At 38.5% G+C, this 21,052-nt stretch overlaps 2 protein-coding genes across 2 annotated transcripts in view; both read right to left on the bottom strand.

Annotated features, from left to right (window-relative positions):
- Positions 1-53: 53 nt before the first annotated feature.
- slc22a7a (solute carrier family 22 member 7a) lies at positions 54-4,220 on the bottom strand. Its single transcript, XM_079482752.1, has 10 exons — positions 3,634-4,220; positions 3,124-3,227; positions 2,599-2,753; positions 2,258-2,426; positions 1,945-2,068; positions 1,742-1,848; positions 1,436-1,650; positions 1,127-1,235; positions 730-936; positions 54-648 (listed from the first exon to the last, which is right to left on the bottom strand). Exons 1-10 carry the CDS (start codon positions 4,021-4,023, stop codon positions 561-563), a joined length of 1,668 nt encoding a protein of 555 aa, XP_079338878.1. The 5' UTR covers positions 4,024-4,220; the 3' UTR covers positions 54-560.
- Positions 4,221-4,788: 568 nt separating this feature from the next.
- Positions 4,789-21,052, bottom strand: part of ttbk1a (tau tubulin kinase 1a) — a 32,099-nt gene continuing 15,835 nt past the window's right edge. Inside the window, exons 9-15 of the mRNA XM_079482751.1 lie at positions 20,858-20,983; positions 20,534-20,688; positions 19,154-19,358; positions 18,777-18,943; positions 18,146-18,653; positions 6,388-7,820; positions 4,789-5,946 (exon numbers count right to left, since the gene is read on the bottom strand). Of these exons, the coding sequence (XP_079338877.1) occupies positions 5,544-5,946; positions 6,388-7,820; positions 18,146-18,653; positions 18,777-18,943; positions 19,154-19,358; positions 20,534-20,688; positions 20,858-20,983 (2,997 nt within the window). The 3' untranslated portion in view covers positions 4,789-5,543. The remainder of the gene's footprint in view (positions 5,947-6,387; positions 7,821-18,145; positions 18,654-18,776; positions 18,944-19,153; positions 19,359-20,533; positions 20,689-20,857; positions 20,984-21,052) is intronic.

Here is a 21,052-nt window from a genome sequence, read left to right as displayed (position 1 = left end):
ATTTAGATATATTAAAATATTGTCATCATTAAACAGCCATGACAATTGCAGATATAATGTTCAATATTTATTTTTATGAAGGCTAAATGTATTAGACATTTGTCTAAATTAAATCGGAACACCATTTATTGTTTAGTATTGTAACCTAATAATGGATTGTAAATATGCTCTGAATTTCAAAATACAAAATGAACTACATCATTAATTAACTCGAGTTTATTACAAGAATACATGCATATTGTATATGGATTCATTTAGATATAAAACATGTGTATTTCTTTTATAAGAAACATGACTACAACTAAAAAAACTATAAAATAGCTCAAATAGATTGAATTTTTCATCATTGTGAGGCATATTTGTGCTTTATCTAATGCTGCCATTAATAACCTTTGTATTAAGAACCAGAACTTTGAAGCCCGTATAGGAAATTTGTCCAGTCCCACAGCAGTTTTTCTCTAATTGAGTTAACCGTCTTGCATTGGATGTAATGTATTCTGTTCTGTTCATCTGTGATTGAACCATAAGATGTCACAGGTTTTCTGATATGATCAAAGCCTTTACGAAGTCTCTTCTTCTGAATTGCCAGGTGCTTCATTCATAGCACTGAGCTCGACCTCCATCGCTGGTGTCGACACCAGTGTGTGCCTGGAGAAAAAAACTGTGTCCTCAGAATGTGTAAAGGATGTGAAAAGTAAGAATCAATTTTTTTCTCTCTTGGTACCATACCTTCCCTCTTCCACATCCAGAATATATTCTGGAAGATTAACATTTGTGGTCTCAGGCAGAAAGAAGACCACACACCCACTGAGAACACCAGTAGAAGCAAAAACTACAGAGGGTGCAAACTGCCACATATCCTCCAATAACATGACCAAAGGAGCCAGAGAACTTCCTAAACGGGCTATAAAAGAGGTGTAGCCTAGGCCACACTGCCTGAAAGGCATCAGCAAGAATTATCACAAAACAGTGCCATCTCTTGGTTGTTAGTGAAGATATCAACACATTCATTTTGTAACCAGAAATTTAGTAAGGTCACATTTTATAAAACTGAAAGGATCAGAATTTTTATATAGGCCTACATAAGGGTTAAATACCTGCGTATTTCATTATATTAAAAAATTACCGTAGTACAGTAGGGTAGAGCTCTGAGGTGTACAGGTAAGCAATGGTAAAGGCTGCCTCAGAAAATCCCTTTCCAATAATTGCAATTCCTGTACGCACAGCAGAATAATCTGAGGATGACAACCAAAATCAATTGTAATATTCTTTTCCGAATTTACTTAGAATTTTGATATGAAAGTAATTTGAAAAAAGGTTATTTGATTTATTAATTCATTATCAGTATTGGGTATTGTTTTTGAACTTGAACTAGAACTAGAAAATAATTAGCTCCCTCAGTTTTGTTGACGGAGTGAAGTTATTGAGAACCTACTAGTTGGAATAATGCTGTTTAGTCCAATCAGAGATCCCGCTATAATGAGAGACCCCGCCTGTCCATTTCTTCGTCCAATTCGATCCAGAACAAGGTAGGTGCCAACTTTAGCTGGTATTTCAATGACTCCATAGACAAATTGGGTTAGATACATGTTCAGACCAAACCCTGTGATGTTGAAGCTGATCCCATAGTAGATAAAAGAAACAGCAAACCTGCAGATTTGAATCAAAGAACGCTGAATGAAATATAAAAAAATGAATCGGGTTGTATAGAACATGACAACATGTACATCTTTCAACATACCAGAAAATCCCAGAGCATATGACAATCTTCCTTAGTTTTGGTGTCTTGACTAGATCAAGGTAGGAATGACTCTTGGTGACCACAGGGATGGTTACTTTCTTTAGAGACTACGTAGATTAAAAATAAACATTTAAAAAGTCAAATTATTATATTGGCCATTCTAATCATTACATAAAAGATTGGTGTAATCTAAGTGTATTTACCAAAGTGTTAAGTTTTTCCATGTAACTGGATTTTCCGTTCATTTTAGCACACTTGATCAGATACTTCTGTGCCTCCTCTATCTTACCATTGGCCAGCAACCACCTTGCAGACTCAGGAATCCACCTTTGTAGATCAATTGCATGGGGGAAATGTTAGCCTTTCTCTTTAATTCATATTTGTACATAAAATACAAATACATCTAAAAAATGAATATCTGACCCTGAGCATATTTCTTATATGGTTTGTTGCTGGGCAACATACACATATTTCAGGTTACAAGAAGCACTAGTTATGTGCAGTACCGCTACCTACCACCAGGAAATAATACCAAGAATGCACGGTGACGTCACCACCAGGATGAGGTGCCTCCAGTCTCTGATCAGATATGCCAGAAGGGCCAGTAACATATTCCCAATACTCCACCCTATACTGATGATTGTACCCGTAAAAGTACGATGTTTAACATCTGTCCATTCAACACCTGGGGAGATGTGCAGAATACATATTAACCATTATAAAATATTACCATCGAGGTTAAGTTGGCACGATAATATTTTTTAAAAATTATAATTGGATAAAAATTATAGTCAGACTTATTACAGGTATCTATATAATTCATTACGAAATGACAATAGCTGTACATATAAGCTTACACAGGGACACAGTGGTAAAAATCATCCCTGTTAGGGCCACACCACACAAGGTTCTTGTTATGGCGAACATCACATAAGATGTAGAAAAAGCCTCCAAAGTTCCAAAAATTGCACTGGCCACAAAGGACACCTGAATTATAGGCCTACGTCCAAACCTGTGGAATGATTTTAAACACAATTTTAACCTCATATAATTTAAAAACAGTTTCTAAGAAAATAACTTTTTATCACATTTGCCCTTTACTTTGATAGCCAGACGTAAATCACTGATTTATTCCATAACAAATACTGTGTAAATTGATATTCCTGAACCCCCTTCAGGATAATTCTTCATGTATAGGCAACTATGCAGAACAAATCAAGGACAGAAAATCATGTTTTAAATGCAGACATGTGATTAGTGAAGACTTTTAAACACATGATCCGCTTTTGGCCTAAGACGTCTCCCACAATGTAGAAAAAACTGAGAAATAGAAAAATTACATAGAAGTTGTCGTTTTGAAAAGGAATCTGAAGACAGCATACTTATCTGCCAACTGGCCAAAAATGACAGCTCCTATAGTTACTCCAAGAAAGAAGAATGTGGCGAGTGCTTGGTTTAGCTTCTTGTTGTCACATACCAGATCCCACTGAAATAAATCCACCAAAACAAAAATGACGCTAATGTGTTTGCACGATGCTGACTGTCTGATTTAGTATATTTTCCACTATCAGAGTAACAGAGTACCTACAGTTTTTCTGCGGGGCTATATTCATTTACATTTACGTGTATTCATTTGGCAGACGCTTTTATCCAAAGCGACTTACAAGTAGTTCACAATATGACAGTCTCGCACCTGCTATTTTATTTAGTATACTCATTAAATGCCATCTTTTTATCAACTATCCATTTTGTAAATGTGAATAAGAAAAAAAATATAGGTACAGCATGTGATGGCTGGGTTGAAAGTGAAACTCCAAACATAACATACATTTTACAGCACTTGATATAGATATATGAATATAGCATTTGAGAAGAGGGAAAAGACGTCTTACTTCACTGGCTGTTGTTGAGGTGAACTGTGAGCGGTCATACACCCATCCATGCTGGCACGGTACCGACACATTTGATCGGTTGCCATACAGGTGGGTGAGGTCACCGTCGGGGTCAAAGCCCTTGGGAAGAGGGTACATCTTGCAGGAGCTGTAAGAGCCATCTTTATTAAGCGGGATGCCAAGAGCCAAAATCTGCGAGACTTCAGGATTGTCCTTTTCCGTGCCACCTGCATAGGGCAGGGCACAATGATGGGGTGGAACACCTGATATAAAATTGTGGAGTAGAAAGTGGAGTGGAAGAATGATCCGCGGGAGCCACAGAATAGAGAGAAGCAGGAACTGGAATTTTTTGAAGCCACCAACTTCTTCTAGGATGTCCTCAAACCTCATTGCAAAAAAGATAAGAGAGCGACCGAGTAGAAGAGAAGAGAGAGACCAACTAGAATGTTGCACGCGTGCTACTCGCCCATCACAACCGTGATCGGCTGAATGAAATTTGCCCTGACATCACTGAGGACAGCCTGCAATGCTCCATTACGTTTTCAAAACTCTGTTCCCGGTCACACTTTTTATGGTCTGAATGTCGACACAATAAAGTCTTTGTTATGTCGTAGAAGAGGCAGTCTCAGTGTTTCAAAGTTCATGATCGCTCACCTGACCTAGTGCGAGAAAATACATTGGTTGCACGATGGCCTTTGACCGAAGAAGGGTAAATTAGGACTTTAAACTTTCATCAAATCTCTAAAAAAAGAAAACACCGTAGACTACAGACAGAATGTGACATGCTAAATATTTACAGTTCATTATTTTGTATATTATGTAATATATGTGTACATTTATTTAACATGTTCTTATCTGTTTTTATGTAGTCATGAATGAAGAAATTATGGTTTGAGGTTGTCATTTCATGGTGGATAGAGAGAACCGTACTCTCTTTGTTTAAATAGCTCACAGGCATGTGTTAAGCAAGTTGTGGGTCATTTAAAAAAAGTATCCGAGTTGACTCTTAAACCGTTACTTCCTGTTACATGTTCAGTTTTTTTAGAAGCCTTTTTATTTTATTTTTTAAATGTATTTATTTATTATTTGGACTGTTAATGCATATCTCTTTAATTTCAAGTGCAATGTGTGATGAAATACAGAACGAAAGCAACACATGATTAAAAGACATTTAATCAATTTTATGCCAAAAATCTTAAATAACATCTCACCATTTTAATAAGAGTATGTATTGACAATAATTGATAATGTGTGACTTCTGCCATGCTCAGAAAATGAAGCTGCAGTATATATCCCTTAAATTAAACGAAAAACCAAAATACTTTCCCATTTGGTATGCCAGATAAAAATAAAGAGGTCTCTGCAAGAAATACTGAAAAGTATATGTACAACCATACAGCAGTGTATTCAAATACTTGAAAACTAGCTAAATACAAGGCATGCCCACCGTCACAAGGTTTACAAAGAGGGCCCAGCTGCAGGCCAAAGCATGATTGTGCACTTTTTCCATGGATATGTGGTACATATTATAATGTTTAGTGTGCCTGGTGGTTTATAATATTTGGTTCCGACTAAATACACGTTATATACCGTATGATTGTTTCAGCTGTAAATAACTCTCCATGGTAGCTAAAAAACAAGATATGCACAACAGAACAGCACGTAAACAGTATAGCACCGTGTTAGCTAAACGCGACATGACCTCTAGTGTTCCTTGAAACTTTCTGCATGATGAAATAGTATGACATTAAATTATTAGTGCAGAATACAAAACTGGACAAAGCCATTGACCAAATAGGAAGAACATTAAATAAATTATAAATGTTAATTTTACTCTTTAGTATAGATACAATTTTTGAGGCAACGTGTTCAAGTCATTTAGAAATGATAATTCCAGCAGTCACAGTGTTTCATCTGGCTGCAGCTGTGTGGTTGCTTGTGCTTTTTTCCCGTTTAACGGGAGCCAGGTTCTTCACAGGAGCAGAAGCTTTGGTTCGATTCCAGGCGGGTGCATTGGTGGATTGTTGCGGGCAAGCTGTAGTCCTAGACTTTAGCGGAATCTCCACAGTGGCTCGGAGAGCAAATGGCTGCTTACGGGACTCGCCGACTGCGGTTCGCAGGGGTGGCCTGTGGGGGGAGGGACTTGCCATGCGGCTGGAGGAGAAAGTGCAGTTTGCTGTGCTTAAGCTGCGACGGGATGTTGCAGGGATACAGGAGAGAGGCATGCGGTTACTTCCAGTTGGCACGGTGGAGCGGGACAGTGTTGATTTTGATCTTGTGTGAAGTGGCGGAGAAGCTGACTCGGCTTTAGGGCTGAGGTTGATCAAATTAGATACATTTAATTTATCATTTTATATTATATTGCAAATATAACACACACATTTTCATATATATTGTACACATTCACACTGCTGTTCAAATGTTCAGAATCACTTGCCTTTTTCATGATATTAAAAACCTCTATGTCTGAATTTGGAAATTGGTTATATGGACAAATGTATTTTTTTTCCCATCCAATTAATGAATATGATTACAAATTAAAATGTACCCTGTTTACCCTTTTAATGAGTAGGCAGTCAGAAAGAGATGCTTACAGAAGTTTAACTTACTTGGTTATTTTTAGTAACAACATAATTCTATAGTTTTGATGAGTTTATTTTTATTCTAAAATGTGGAAAAATCGATTTATAGAGAATAAGCGAGCCTACAATATTTACCAGTAGTTTACTTTAATGTTTAAAATGAAAGACTTACCCATTACTTGACTTTTGTCCTCCTATTGTAGTATTTGCTTCAGGTACAATAATTTCAGAAGCTGCAACTGCTAGTTTACCTGAAGGCCTCCTTATTGGAGTGACAGGTCTGGGTATCCTGCTGTGCCATCCTGTCACATTCTTCTCCTCAGCTTCTTTCTTCAGCTTGCTGATTGTATCATCAGATTCATGAATATTTTCCTCCGAGCCTGTCATAGAAATAGTCTCTGAGGCTCTTTTGGGCTCATCTCCAGAAGATAATGAGGTTGATGTCCTGGAATTCAATATCTTCCAGCGACCCTGTCTCTGTCGTTCAACAGCCTCCCGGGCTAGGTCCTTCTGCATGGCTCTTCTTCGCAGGCGTTCTCTGTTGGACAGCAATTGGTCAGATCCTGTGTCTTCTTCCGAGGCCAGGATTGGAATTCGGCTCTTGCTCCTAGTCCGTGGATGCTCAGAAAGCTTTAGAATGGATGCTGGCTTCTTCTGATATTCCTCTTGTGGTTGTTTTTCCTTTTTTCCATCAAAATCTTGTTGGATGGGTTCCTTTGCGTCATGTGAGACAGGAACTATAAGATTGTCATTTTTGTCAGATGTCTCATTGAGCACCTGAGGTTCTCCTGTGGGAGTCTGAGATGTGACTTCAAAACAGACACATGCTCTTTCACCTTGCTCTGGAGATAGGAATGATCTGTCTGTGATCTGTTTTGTCTGTGATCTGCCTTCAACCTTCTCAGGAATCATTAAACCTTCAGGGTCACCTTCCCTCACCTGTGCGCTATTGGAAGACATAATATTCGAATGGGTTGTCTCAGCAATGTGTATAAAAGTGCGTTCCACTTTAGATAAAGGGGGTGATGAAATGGAGGCTGAAGCCACTGCAGTCTTTGAGATGGTTATCACTGGTTTGGCAGTCTGTATGGATGGATCGACCTGCTTTACGTCCTTCTCTTGTCGATCTCCTTCATCCGTTGGCTCATTTTGAGGAACATCAGAGCCCATCACACACTGCTCCATCTCAGTCCCATTCTTAGCATCCTGAGACTTCTTCGTGTCTCCAGGCGAGAACAAAACAAGGGTCTTAGAGACGTCCTCTTGGTCAGGATCTACATCGGCCACCGAGCCGGGTTCTTTTGGCCCCTCGGCTACTAAGGTAAATGGAGCGCCATCCTGACTTTGTTCTGTGCTCTTTTCGCTCACCCCGCTGCTGGACTCACTTTTTGTGACATCATCATCTCGAGGTCCCTCGTCTTGCGTGTCTGGTGGGGTTGCGGTGAAGGCCCGGCGTTGATGCAGGCTTCCAGTAAGCATGACGGTGAGGAAGTCGGCTCTCTTAGCCAGCAGTTTAGGAAGGATATGAAACATTTCTTTCTCAGATGATGGAGACTTTGTCCTGTAGTCAGTAGGTGACAGTAAAGGTTCACTCGGAGAAGAAGCCTGGAAAACAGGCAGATGCAAGTTATAATTCTACGATATAAAAAATAATTTATACGATAAAAACAATTTTAGATCTGAATAAGAAACACATGAATAAGAGACACAAGAGTAACATGAGATTCTGTTATGACAAGAAATATTTTAGGAAAGAAAAATGACATTGAGAACTTCTTTGGAAAAAACTAAATTCAAATATTGTCGCGAAAAAATATTCACATACATTGATATGTTTCCCTATTTATTTTACACATTTCAAAATATAGGCAAACAACTTATTTCTTAAACAGATCAATTTTATTTAAATTGTACACAAGCTTTTCAAGATTGTCTAGATTACATACATAAAAAAGGCACAAAATTGTGTTAAAGAATTTTCCATTTTACAGCAGCCAGTCATATTTTGCTTTTGTCAAGTGTATCTCAACATACAAGTTTTCTATACAATAAATACAGACTAAAACCAACCAGATAACATGCTTTCACATATACAAGACTAATTAAATTGCTCTTTCTTAGATATATACAGTGCCTTTGCCACTATTATTGGCAAAGAAGCCTCTAAAAATAAATCTGCATTGTTTCTCCTTTTGATCTTTTATTAAATAAATCTACAATATTCCAACATTTCATTAAAGTAAAACACTTGAAGTGGGGGTAATATAACATTATGAAAAAAAAATCCCTAATACACCCTGGTCACAATTATTGGCACCCTTAGAAATTCTTAGTAAATTCCCATTGATATTTACATTTTCTTAGCATACCGAGGTGGCTATAAACATGATGTTGTCCAGTCATGACTTCTTATTGCACAGGAGAATAAATATTAGTAACACAAAGCCCAAACCCCCTTAATAATTTATCACAATGGATAAAACCAAAGAATATAGTTCTAATGTGCAACATAGTTAACATTTACTTCTGTTGAATTACACAAAATTGCTTTAAGGAAATAGTAAAAACAATAAAAAATTGAATTTCCAACATCAGGGCAATGATGAAGTTTTAATGGACTGGAGAGGTTGAAAATGGATTGTAATCTGTGGAATTTTGGGGTCAGAAAGCATTGGATAACAATAAAGGAAAACTGCACCTCCATCACCACAAGTTGCTAGGGACACTGTTCAAGAAACAAATCTCCACCATGTTAATCTGCAATAGTGGAACTTAAACCAGGACTGGGGTCTATGGCCATATTAAATGTGTTTTTGGCAGCAATAACACAAGATAGGTTTGGTGCACACAGGGATACAAAATATAGAAAATGAGAGGGATGAACCGAAGATAAGAGAAAACCAACATTTGAAGCATCTTTAAAGATTCTGTCTGAAGGAATGGACTTGGATGATTTGACATATATTCTCAAACCTCGTCAGACATAAAAGAAAAGACTCCGAGCTGTTTTTCATGCACATGGAGGTTGCAGAAAGTTTTGAATACAAAGGTGCCAATAATTGTGTATTAGAGATTTCACATTCCCCCACTTAAAATTGTTAAAATGACTGAAATGTTGCAATATTGTACATTTTTTAAATAAAAGATCAAAAGGAGAAAAAATGCAGTTTTATTTCTTCTTTGCTCATATTTACCAAGGGTGCCAATAATAGTGGAGGGCATTGTATGTACATACAGTATACATATATTTAGTAAAAAAACCATTTAAAACACATGCTTTAATTTAAAATATTACAAGCATCCTGTACAGTTATAGTGTCATAAAAAAGAGAATATGCTTATTGTACATCTAACAGATCATAGCCCATTTATTTTACATAGCAATACCAGACTGCCAATGTAAGCTACTTGCCTGGTTAAGAAACAAAACAAAACAATTTTACACTTTTAAAGCTGTTACCACTAATACATGGTTGTTGCTCTTTACAAACATATTGAATACTGGTTTATGATCAGAAGTCAGACGGGCTTGTATAAGCTCCTCTATAAGGACTCATCCGTTGTTTTGTGTACATTGTTGCTTTTCAGCGGTTTGTAGCAACATGTATAGAGTTCATTGTATGTTCTGAAGCTTCTCACAGCACCGAGCTAAGATTAGCACTACCTACAGGCAGGATTATGTTCCATGTCCTAGATCTTTCAATTTCGGCCTATGAGCTATCAAATCTTCCCAAAATACATTATACGGAATGACCCTGCAATCAGCAATATATCATACAACATGCACATATATGTTACAGCGTTTTTCTTCATATAAAACGTGTTACTGTACAAACATAAAGTAAAACTCATCTGCATCACATGCACATGTTACGTAAATGAAGGAAACGTTTTTGCAAATCTTGTAAACCGTATTATTTCAAAGAAACCTCTAGTGTTTAACAACATGGGCCATGCTTACATTTTGTAATGCAATAGCTGAATGTAGAGGGATGAATGATTTAACATTGAAATGCAAATGTGGATATTGGGTGGTGGGTTTGGCAAAAAAAAAATAGATAGTCAATTTATTTGTAATGAACAGAGAACCTGTTAAACCAGTATGTAACTTAACGATCAACATACAAATAAACAGGAAGTGAAATAACAAACAATACAGAATTGTTTTACATAATAATTTCTTTAACAGACATTTGTCATGCAAACAGTGTTAGAAGCTTTAAATCTTTTGTGTTTCCAGTACTTTCTTGTCAACAGATCTTAGTGACAACATAAACTTTTCCTGTTCCATTGACATTGGTGATATATACATTGATGTAAAGCAGATGTGCAAAACAAGTGCAACAGTTAGCAGCCTGTTTGTGTATAGAAACAGTACATTCACGTGAGAAGCCATGGCTGTGACAGTACCAGAAACCTATTAAAAAAACAGTCATTTTAAAACTCATAATTTCCCTAATGTGTGATCACTGATGTCGCACTGTTCCGATGATGTGGGAATTTACCATTTTCTTGCAATTGCTTTTTATGATATTTCCATATTTTATTATTTATTCATTTCCATTCAACATAAAGAATGCAAACACTCTGTTTGCATAAATCACACAGCTGTTTCGAATGTATAAATAAGGGCAGATGAAAAAATAAAAACGCATAATAAAATGTCTGATCATAAAGAAAACGGTCTTTCAAAATAAAAGTGACCATTTCATCTGCTTTTGTGATACGAGAATAAATACATTAAATACAAATAATGCAACGTGCACGATCCAATTATTCTTCTCATTTTACATTGACCTGCTACTACAATAACACTGCAATGTTACAAGAGTCTTGTCACTTCCAAACCAAGACACTGTGAAGCAACTTAAGCCATTTACATCCATAACATCCAGATTTCACATTCAAGAAACCATTCAACTAAAATGTATTAATAGCTAGTCTGTGTCTCCTAATGCACATCATATGTTACAGAATGTTCCCTTGTTGTCAATGTTGCAGAAACCGTTGCGTATATTAATGTGAATGACAAAAGTGTACAACTCTCCTACCTCATTGCAAAAATGTATTTCTTACAGAGCATTTTTGTGTTTTGTTTTCTAGTACAAATATACAATTTTTAAATCAATATACATTTACTTGACAAGGAAAGTGAGATATTTAGTCTTGTGTTATGAAAGAAAATAAAATAATTGGGTACATTTATGTTTAAAACAAGCACCAAAAAAATCTGACATGGGGTAAGAAAAATACAATTTAGTTTGACCTTTTTCTGAAGTTTCTTATTAAGTTTTTTCTTATTAAGTATCCCATTGGTATTTTGGCTTGTTTAAAACACCAACTTGGCTTACTTAATTTTGTTTTCTTTTATGAAACAAGACTAAATAAATAAGTAAATGTATCTTGAAAAGTAGAAAACAAGTAAAAAATGCTTAGTAAGAAAATCCTTTTTTTCAGGGCTCTTAAAGACATTGAATTCTCAAGTCAAAAGCACTATTCAAATCTTATAGGATTTATATTTTTGTTCCTCATGGCCAAGGTAACCGCCACGGCTCCAATTCAGTGTCCTTTGTAAAGTGCAATAGTGAATACAGTACTCAAAGGACCCTACAGCAGTCTCATACACACACGCAGGGAGTTTTTGCTACTCGAGAACACAGCACAGAATTCTGCGCAGCTAACCCCCAGCAGACATACTACACTAGGAGGTATTAAAAGAGATATAATGCTTCAAGCTCTACATGGATAAATATCTAAATATAAAATATCATATTCTAAATAGAAGAAAATGAAAGACATGAGAGGATGATGCAAGTTCCATAAGAGGAAACCGCTTTCATATTTGCTTCTGCTTATTTTATGGCTATACTAATTTTAATCAGTGGCAAAATTGTAAAAGATAACATGGTGATCGCTCATCCATTGCTGACTTCTCATATCTACGTTGTATACGATAAGCAGACTCTTGGCATACTCACTGGTTATAAAAGCATTGACCAATTTCTTTCCCTTTTGATCCTACGGTTCCACTTGAAACGCTTCCACTTGCATAACATTTTATTTGTGAAACAAATCACCGTGGAAAATGTTCTGTATGTAAGGAACATTACATAGACTGTGAACTCTGGCTCAGAATGTGGTTGACAACATAAATAACAAATTAAAACAATTAAAAAAAGAGTAGAAAATTTGTACTGACAATTTAAATAATTTTCATGTTATGTTTGTATGGAAGACAATTAAATAACTTGCATATTAAAGGGAATGGGTCACTGCGATCAGCCATGTGTCAGGGTGACCCTAGCTGGGATGCACGAATCCAATACACATGCGACTGAGGTACACTGTAAAAATATAAGATACTTGAAGCACCATTTGTGGATCCTCAGCTGCCACAAAGCCAGAACCCTCCCAAAAAATCTCAAATCACTCTTTAAAGAGCCTCAAATGTCCTATTTTTGTACACTTTACAATTATCTTGAACACCTGGAAGGCTCTTTTAAAGGAGCTTGAAGCTCTTTACATGGCTCCGCCAGGGTGAAGCCGAGGAACCTCAAATGTCTTATTCGTCTATTTTCTTGCAGACAAACAACAGATAATGAAGAATTTGGCTTTTTGAATTCTGCTTTCTCATCTTCAAAGTTTCCAATATCCGCCATGATCAACTCACATAAGCGTGATTGAACTGACTAAAGCATTCATTCACAACACAGAAAGTGCAAGATATGAACAGTGAAAGCATGGCATTCCATTTAAACTTGCCATTCCAATTCTTACAGCCCTCTTCAATTTATTGCATCAGAAAAGATTTCATGTCCCCTAAAAACTCTTTCACATCGGTGTGTGGGACGACGTCAGCTTCACTCAGCTGTTTTTGTTCATCAGTTTGGCCAGCATTTGCTGGAGCTGCAGCCGGGGTACGTTAAGCATGGAGTGCCGGCTACGGGGACTTCCGGGAGCCTGCAGGGTAGGGTGACGCCTCGAGCCCTGTCGCATGTGGCCGTGAGCGGGGCTGCTTTCGGCTGAACGGCTGCGCTGGATGAAGGATGCACCGGCGTGAGGGTACTGCTCTGTCTCCAACGTGGATGAGGAGAAGACGTAGGAAGCGAGACGTCGGAGCTGGTTGGAGCGAGGACCCGAGTGTTGCCTGTCATCGTCCGACTGAAATAAAAGCAGAAAGAGCGTGCGCTGAAGTTAAGAGAGCCGAGCGATGGATTTGTATTTGTAACATTAAAGGCATCTCCCCAGTCGCATGCAGTGAGAAGAACGCCAAACACTCAGGAAAGAGAGGAACAGTCTCTTTCAGTACACAGACCTACAATGGGTTGCCTGGAAACACGTTTTCACAAGAGACAAAGCAAGAGATATTTGCTTTTTGATTTTGGTTGGGCAGCCAACATGGAGAGCCTCTTTATTCCTCCGAGGCTATTTGTTTGATGTAGAGCCACCTCTCGAAATACACCATATGTGCCCATGCACAAGACAATGAGCCGGGAGGATCAGACACAAAATGCCACTTTTAGTTTAGTTTTGGTATCATCAGAAAACCGTTGCCGTAAATGCGTACGACTTAAACAAATGAATCATCAGGCATACGAACACAAACACACATGGATAAAAATGGGTCAATATGGATAAAACAATGACAAACAGAAGTGAAATAAAGAAATCAATGAGCAAGATCATAAAACAGGTACAGAAGGGACTAGCCTAAACTGTGCTTACCGCAAACATTGTTTCGCTCTTCTTTTGCGGCTCCTGCGGCAGCCTTCGTATTTTCTCCGTGGGTGAAATCAACGTGTCATACGTGATTTTGAGCGAAAAGCAGTGGGCATTTAAAAGGTGAAGACTGCTGGGAAAATGAGCATCCTCATCTGTTTTGATTTGAGGTTTTGGCTATTATGCAAAAGAGACAATCCCGCAATCTCAGTTCAGCTTGAAAATGCTGTGACCGTGTTGACAGGGGCACATGATAGTTAAATAAAAGAAGTCTCTTAAAAAAAACGGTTCACTCTTTGTGTGTGTTTTGCACCAGTGTTTCCGTTTGGGTAAATAAGTAACGTTGAAGGTTTGTTATTAGATGAGGTCTAAGTATGTCGTTTGGCTCACCCTAGTGGTTATGGAATAGATGAAAAGTTTGCATACATTTCTTTTTTTGGACTATGACAGATGACAAACATTAAAATATGACAATGAATAACTGTAATGTGAGTTAGTGCAGAATTGTACTGTAAGGTTTAGTGCTGAGCATCTTAAAAAAGCAAACCACAGAGAATGTTTAAAACACTCAGCAGTAAACCCTTCACTTTCAACAACTTTATCAAAAACACAAACACACAGTATCGAAAGAGTTCCTTAAAATCCAATGATATTGTGACCCAAAAATGTAAATTCTTCTACCATTTACTCACCCTCGTGTCATTTTAAACTTGTAGGACTTTCTATCTTCTACAGAATACACAAATATATATTTTGACAGAGTGTCTTCAGATATAAGCAAGTTCAAATCAAGACTTTTTCAGACCATTTTAATGCCACTTTAAATGAAATTTAAGAGACCAAACCTGCGATGGACATACACATTCTAATACATGTATATTTCATAAACAAAGCCTCTGAACATTTTGAAACCACTCAAATTACTTTCAGTTTTTCGGCATACTGTTTTTTTCCTGTGAACTACTGACAGAATTTCATCCAAATTCAAAAAAATATATTACTTTATATTTGCACAAAATTAAAAGGTTATAAAGTTAGATGTATTAAGATGTTTGTAAAAAATAAATATATGTGAATATAAATAAATATATATATAAAATATAAATATTCAAAACAAACCACTCCACTGAGACTGCACTGCTATCGGTCACAGAAGCACTAGATAGCCAAGGCGGAATCCAAATCCTCGGTCCTGATTCTGCTAGACCTATCTGCAGTGTTTGACAAGGTCAATCACCAGATACTGCTAGCAACCCTGTCATCCTTAGGAATCTCAGGCTCCCCTCTCCGCTGGTTCCAATCCTACCTCTCCGGCAGATCATTCAAGGTGTCACGGAGGGGCTCGCTGTCCACTGCTCACCATATGATCACTTGGGGGCCCCTCAGGTATCGGTGCTTGGACCGCTGCTTTTTTCCATCTACATGACATCCTTAGGACCCATCATACAGGCACACGGCTTCTCATATCACTGTTATGCTGATGAAACCCAGATCTACATCTCATTTCACCCAGACGATACCACTGTAGCAGCTCGCATAACAGCCTGCCTAGATGACATCTCAGCTTGGATGAAAGAGCATCACCTCCAGCTGAACCCGGCCATGACAGAACTACTTGTGTTTCCGGCACACCCCACGGTCCAACACGATCTCACCATCCAGTTTGGCAATTCCAGTATCACTCCCTTCGAATCAGCCAGGAACCTCGGAGTCATATTTGATGAACAGCTGTCCTTCAATGATCACACTGCAAAGACAACGCGATCATGCCGATATGCCTTATTTAACATTCCCAAGGTTAGACCCTACCTCACTGAGCATGCGGCACAACTCCTTTTCCAGGCCCTGGTAATCTCAAGGTTGGACTACTGCAATGCTCTCCTTGCTGGTCTTCCTGCAAAGGCTATCAAACCACTTCAGCTGGTTCAAAAACGCAGCAGCACGCCTCTTCCAACATCCCAAAAGTGCTCATGTGACACCCCTTTTCATGTCTTTCCACTGGCTACCGGTTGAAGCCCGGATCAGATTCAAGTCACTGATGTTTGCATACAGGACTATCACTGGATCTGCGCCGGCATACTTTCACACCCTACTACACTCCTACACCCCATCAAGAACCCTGCGTTCAGCAAACGAGCGGCGCCTTGTAATGCCTTCTCATAAGGGCACTAAATCCCTTTCCCACTCATTCTCCTTCACAACTCCTTCCTGGTGGAACATTGTTCCCAATGCGGTCCGGTCAACCACATCTCTCACAACCTTCAAAAAACTACTTAAAATACACTTCTTCTGCGAATACTTGACAGACGTATACTAACCCTATTCTCTCAATAGGTAGTGGTCTAGCTTTTGTTGAAACTAGTAACTTTGTATTAGCACCCATTGTACTATTGCTCTTAGTATGACATATCGCTTATTGCTCCCCGAACTCTTTGTAAGTCGCTTTGGATAAAAGTGTCTGCTAAATGACTAAATGTAAATGTGACCAGCCTGAGAAAGTCTCCCAATCTTTGATAATGATATCAAGGTTGTATTTTTACAGAATGTTCTTTACATTACATAAGATGATTTTATGTAGAAAACATAAAATCACAAAAAAAATACTTTAGATGAGTTCACATACTGGGTCACATATGATGGAATAAGCCTGAGTTTTAATCGAAGCTTTCAGTCATTATAAACTTTACTGTTTGTCACTCCTGCGGTTTGTTTTTGTTAACAAATAAAATATTTAAATTCAATATTTCGTGTCCAATAATTTGCTCATGTGGTATGGACTAGGGCTGCTCGATTATGACAAAAATCATAATCGCGATTATTTCAGCCAATTTTGAGATCCTGATTATTTAACACGATTACCCTTAAAGCAACATAAACAATAAATGTAAAGAAATAGCACTGCTGAACCACTTGTTATATTACAAGAAAAGAGGATCTTTGCAAAATGGAAAGCGGAACAATAATCGTTTGCTTCAATTATTTTGTTTTTGTAATTGATGAAGGCTAAAACTGACGATTACGGTTCATTTTCGATTAATCGCACAGCCCTAGTATGTACATCCAGCCGATTGCAACGTTATTCGCTTCGTGTCAGGAACCTGTCGGGTTTTACTCTGCAATATCAAGCGGCTGTACATTATCCATTACTTACGATATAAAAACAGTGGAAAAGATACCTTGTGATCTGCTGGAGGCCTTTCACAGTTAAAAACATCTCCGACAAATGGCACAGTTTGCCTCGTAGACATTTCCAGCCACTGGCTTAAACTACCCTGAGAACTCATCGTTCTAGCCATTTTTAGTAAACTTGCCTTTTCCCAATTTTAACACACTAGGATGCTGTAGACTAGCTGTACTTCAACTTGTATTCTGCAACCTCAGTTCTCTCTGATGTCGCAGTAACTACTGCGGGGAGAAAAATCTATTTTTTTTAAATGATTGAGTCCGTCAGACGGAAAGATATTTTGTCTAAATGTGACCAAAATATTTAAGACCCGTAGAATCTGAAAAAATCTTAAGGACCCGCTGCCACCCTGTTTGAAGTGTGTTGGTAACCAAACAGCTTTGGGACCCCATTGACTTGCATTGAATGAACACAAAACCACTGAGACATTCCTCAAAATATCTTCCTTTGTGTTCCACAGAAAGAGTCATACGCAGATTTTGAATGACACGAGCGTGAATAAATGATGACAGGATAGTGAACTATCCCTTTAATTCTTTTCTGTTCACCCAGAGTTTGTTATTTAGTGCCAACTGCATCCCAAAATTAAATCCAACACTCTGTATCCCAAAAAACAGCCGCAAACAAAGAAGAGTCATTATTGTAGCAGATCATGTGAAAACTAAATGTCTGATAGTTTGAAAAAAGAGATGAGGTATGGGTCTGAGTGTGAAAGAGAGAGATAGAGAGAGGCACACACCTTGCAAAAAGTGGAGCAAGACAACAGCAACCGCCCCATTTAAAGCACTAAATGTTTGATTAATTTAATGCTGGTTCAAAGACAGACTCTTTTGAAATAAAACTATGCATAACCTAAACCTAGTTTTGATGATAAAACCTTGCAAGCATTTCTTCTTTGCTTCATAAAAAATGTGATGTTTCTGAGGCAAAAGAAAACGTTGATCATTTCCTAGTTACCACCATTATCATCTGAAATCTCATTCCCCTTTAAACCACCACAAAACTCCAACTTTAGGTATAATCTTACCTGTCTCTGAGGTCCGTTGGGGTCTGACTCCCGTCGCCGTGGCCGTCCGGAGGGCAGCGAGTGACAGGGTGACTGTACCGGGCTCTCCGCCGATGTCGACTGGCCTTTTCCGCTCCTCCTGGACACCTCCTCCTCGGTAAGAGGAAGCATGCCTCGTGTAGTCCGGTCACCGTATGAAGTTTTGGGTCTGACTGACGGATCTGCCCCCCTGTGTCTCCTCCGCTCTTCTCCGTCCTCCAGAGGGCGTAATTCCTCCGGTTCCTCATCTGTTGTGCCGGATGTAGTGGGCTCAGCCCCCGGGATGTGGTGGAAGTCTCTTAGCTCTGTTTCTTTGTTTATTATAACCCACTCCTTGCTGTCAAAGTCCTCCTCTTCTGCGAGCGGGACAGAGCGAATGAAGGCGTTGCTGTGGGCTTCTTGATCAATGCCACGGCAACCCTCGACGGACAGCATCTGAGCGGGCTGGGAGGAATAAAGGTGTCGAGAGGGAGAACCCAGGATGTCCATTCTGAAAATAAAATTCACAAATAAGAATATGTATATACGGTATAAAAGGAAATAAGCATGTTTGGGATACATTATATCTAGCCAAATATATAACTTTATAAAATATATACTAATTCAGACCCACCGTTGCACGTAACCATCTCGTCCATCAGCCGCAGATATACGATCCGATTCAGGACTGTTGACCCTTCGGTACCTGAGCAAATGCACACCTGGAGAGTCCAAAGCTCCCCCTCCTCTTTGTGGTGACACTGGACACACCCCTCGATTACTGTCCTCCTCTTGACCTCCCTGAAACATACACCAGAGTCAGTGCAAATTATCACAGTGAATTATCACTTAAACATTTATATAAAATAATTTAATTGTGACTTTGTCTAGTCTCTCATTTTAAACATTATACATACAGTACATATATCTATCTAGATCTATTATAACTTATAAATGAAGTTGTTAGTTTATTAAACTTTACACCACATCATTATTATAAATAAAGGGAACCTTTCCGAGGCTAATCCTGAGTTTGTTGCGATTAAAATCCGTCTCTTCCCATCCATCTGCATCTGTGGGCAACTGGCTGCCATCAGCTGGCCGTCCCGAGGGCATAGGAGGAGCGTTTTCCTGGTCGCTCAGATGTTCATCCTGCACGACATCTTCTGTGTTCTCCCTCTGAAGGTCACCTGGCATTGGGGTCACATTTATGACCCTGAAGGAGAAAAAAAAGACAACAATCAATATCAATTTAAAAATAAAACTGACCTTAAATGACCTTTTGAAATGTCTACAAAAGGGCGAAGGCTGCTATACATATAAGGTTATTTTTCGTCTGTTGTACTATGTTATACATAGTCTGTCACTATGTGTTATATTTAAAGATGAAGGGACGCATTTTAATGATGTAAGCGCATGGCGCAGAGCGCAAGTGGGCGTTTCCGAATCCACTTTTGCTAGTTTAAGGACGGGAAAAACTGTAAGCGAGGCAGGCGCATGGTCTAAAAGGGTTGTCCCTATTCTCTTAATGAATCATGGGTGTGTTTTGGTAACGTGCAGTAAACCAACAAGAGTCTCATCTCCCATTCCCTTAAAGAGCCAGTTGCGGTCACGCCTGGCGGATTCGATATTTACACGGTGGAATTTGCAAAAGCAAAGATGTGCCTGAACACACCTCGTTTGCTATTTAAACAACCTGGCGCATTACGTGAAAACGATAACTGTGCCGGACTGAAACTAGCAAAATACACTCGCGTCGCGCCTGGTGTATGATAGGGCCCAAAGTGTTTAGTGAAAAGCTTCATCTATCAATATCTGTTACAATAAGGAATATCAATAAGAAATATGGGAATGAGACAGGAGCAGCATTTGGAGTGTTCATAAAACCTGGAAATCATAATAATTGTGGCATAGAAACAACACACATTTTCTGTAAATTCCACCTAGTGCTTTCCAATGGGAAGTTTCATCAGCCTTTTTTCTCCATCATGATAAAATGTTCTTCATATCCTAGTGTAATACAACATCTCTGCTTTTCAACAACTGCGATAAACCAAATAAAGCTCTCTACTACCTGAAGATACAAATCTAAAGAAAACTAGCTGCAAGTAGTTTTCGCCTTTTCTGGTGTATATCAGACTGTGTGCTTGCCTCACTTCCATCTGTACAGCTGTGATGTGACAAGCATGCAGCAAGTAATGAAGTCCCCAGATACGCTGTTTGCGAATTAGGGTGAATCTTGCTAAGTGGCACTCATGCTTGTGTTAGTGTACATGTGGATCTTTAACACTTCAGTTATCTATAAATTATTGTATAAGAGGCAGAGAGAGAAAGCATGCCAAGGATCCAGACAGACAGGACATGTGAAATGTTCATTCATGTGATCCTCACCCAACCATAGCAGCTGTAGGCCGTGTGTTTTGTTGCGCTGCAGTCGGTGTGGTGGCGGACATCATGGAGTCCGTCCCAGTTTTCTCCCAATCATATGGCTCGTTCTCTGTGATGATGCGCTCTTTCATGCTGTTGTCAAAAACTGACATCAGAAGCTAAATACAAGAAAAAACAAGTTAGAACCGATCAACCACACACATAATATCCATATTTATTGTATCCGAATATATACATAGACAGCCATATAATAAGCCTAGAAATATAATTTAATATGTATTGTAAAAAATATACAGTAGTCATATACATTTGGAGCTTTCAAGTTACCTGGTAGTCAGGTTTGGTGTAGTAATCCAGGGCTAAAACATGCTCCAGGAAGACATTAAACTCTGATGGCATGTGTTTCAGTAGCATCCGATGATCATAACGCTCTTTAATCTGACCCACCTGCTCCTAAGGCACGAGTTAAACACTGGATTTTAATAGTAGTAGTCTGACTTTTAAATAAAACAAAATAACATT

This window comes from Barbatula barbatula (assembly GCF_947034865.1).
Source record: "Barbatula barbatula genome assembly, chromosome: 20".
NCBI lineage: Eukaryota > Metazoa > Chordata > Actinopteri > Cypriniformes > Nemacheilidae > Barbatula > Barbatula barbatula.
The sequence above is the reverse complement of the archived record's forward strand: the minus strand, read 5'-3'. Positions and strand labels throughout refer to the sequence as shown.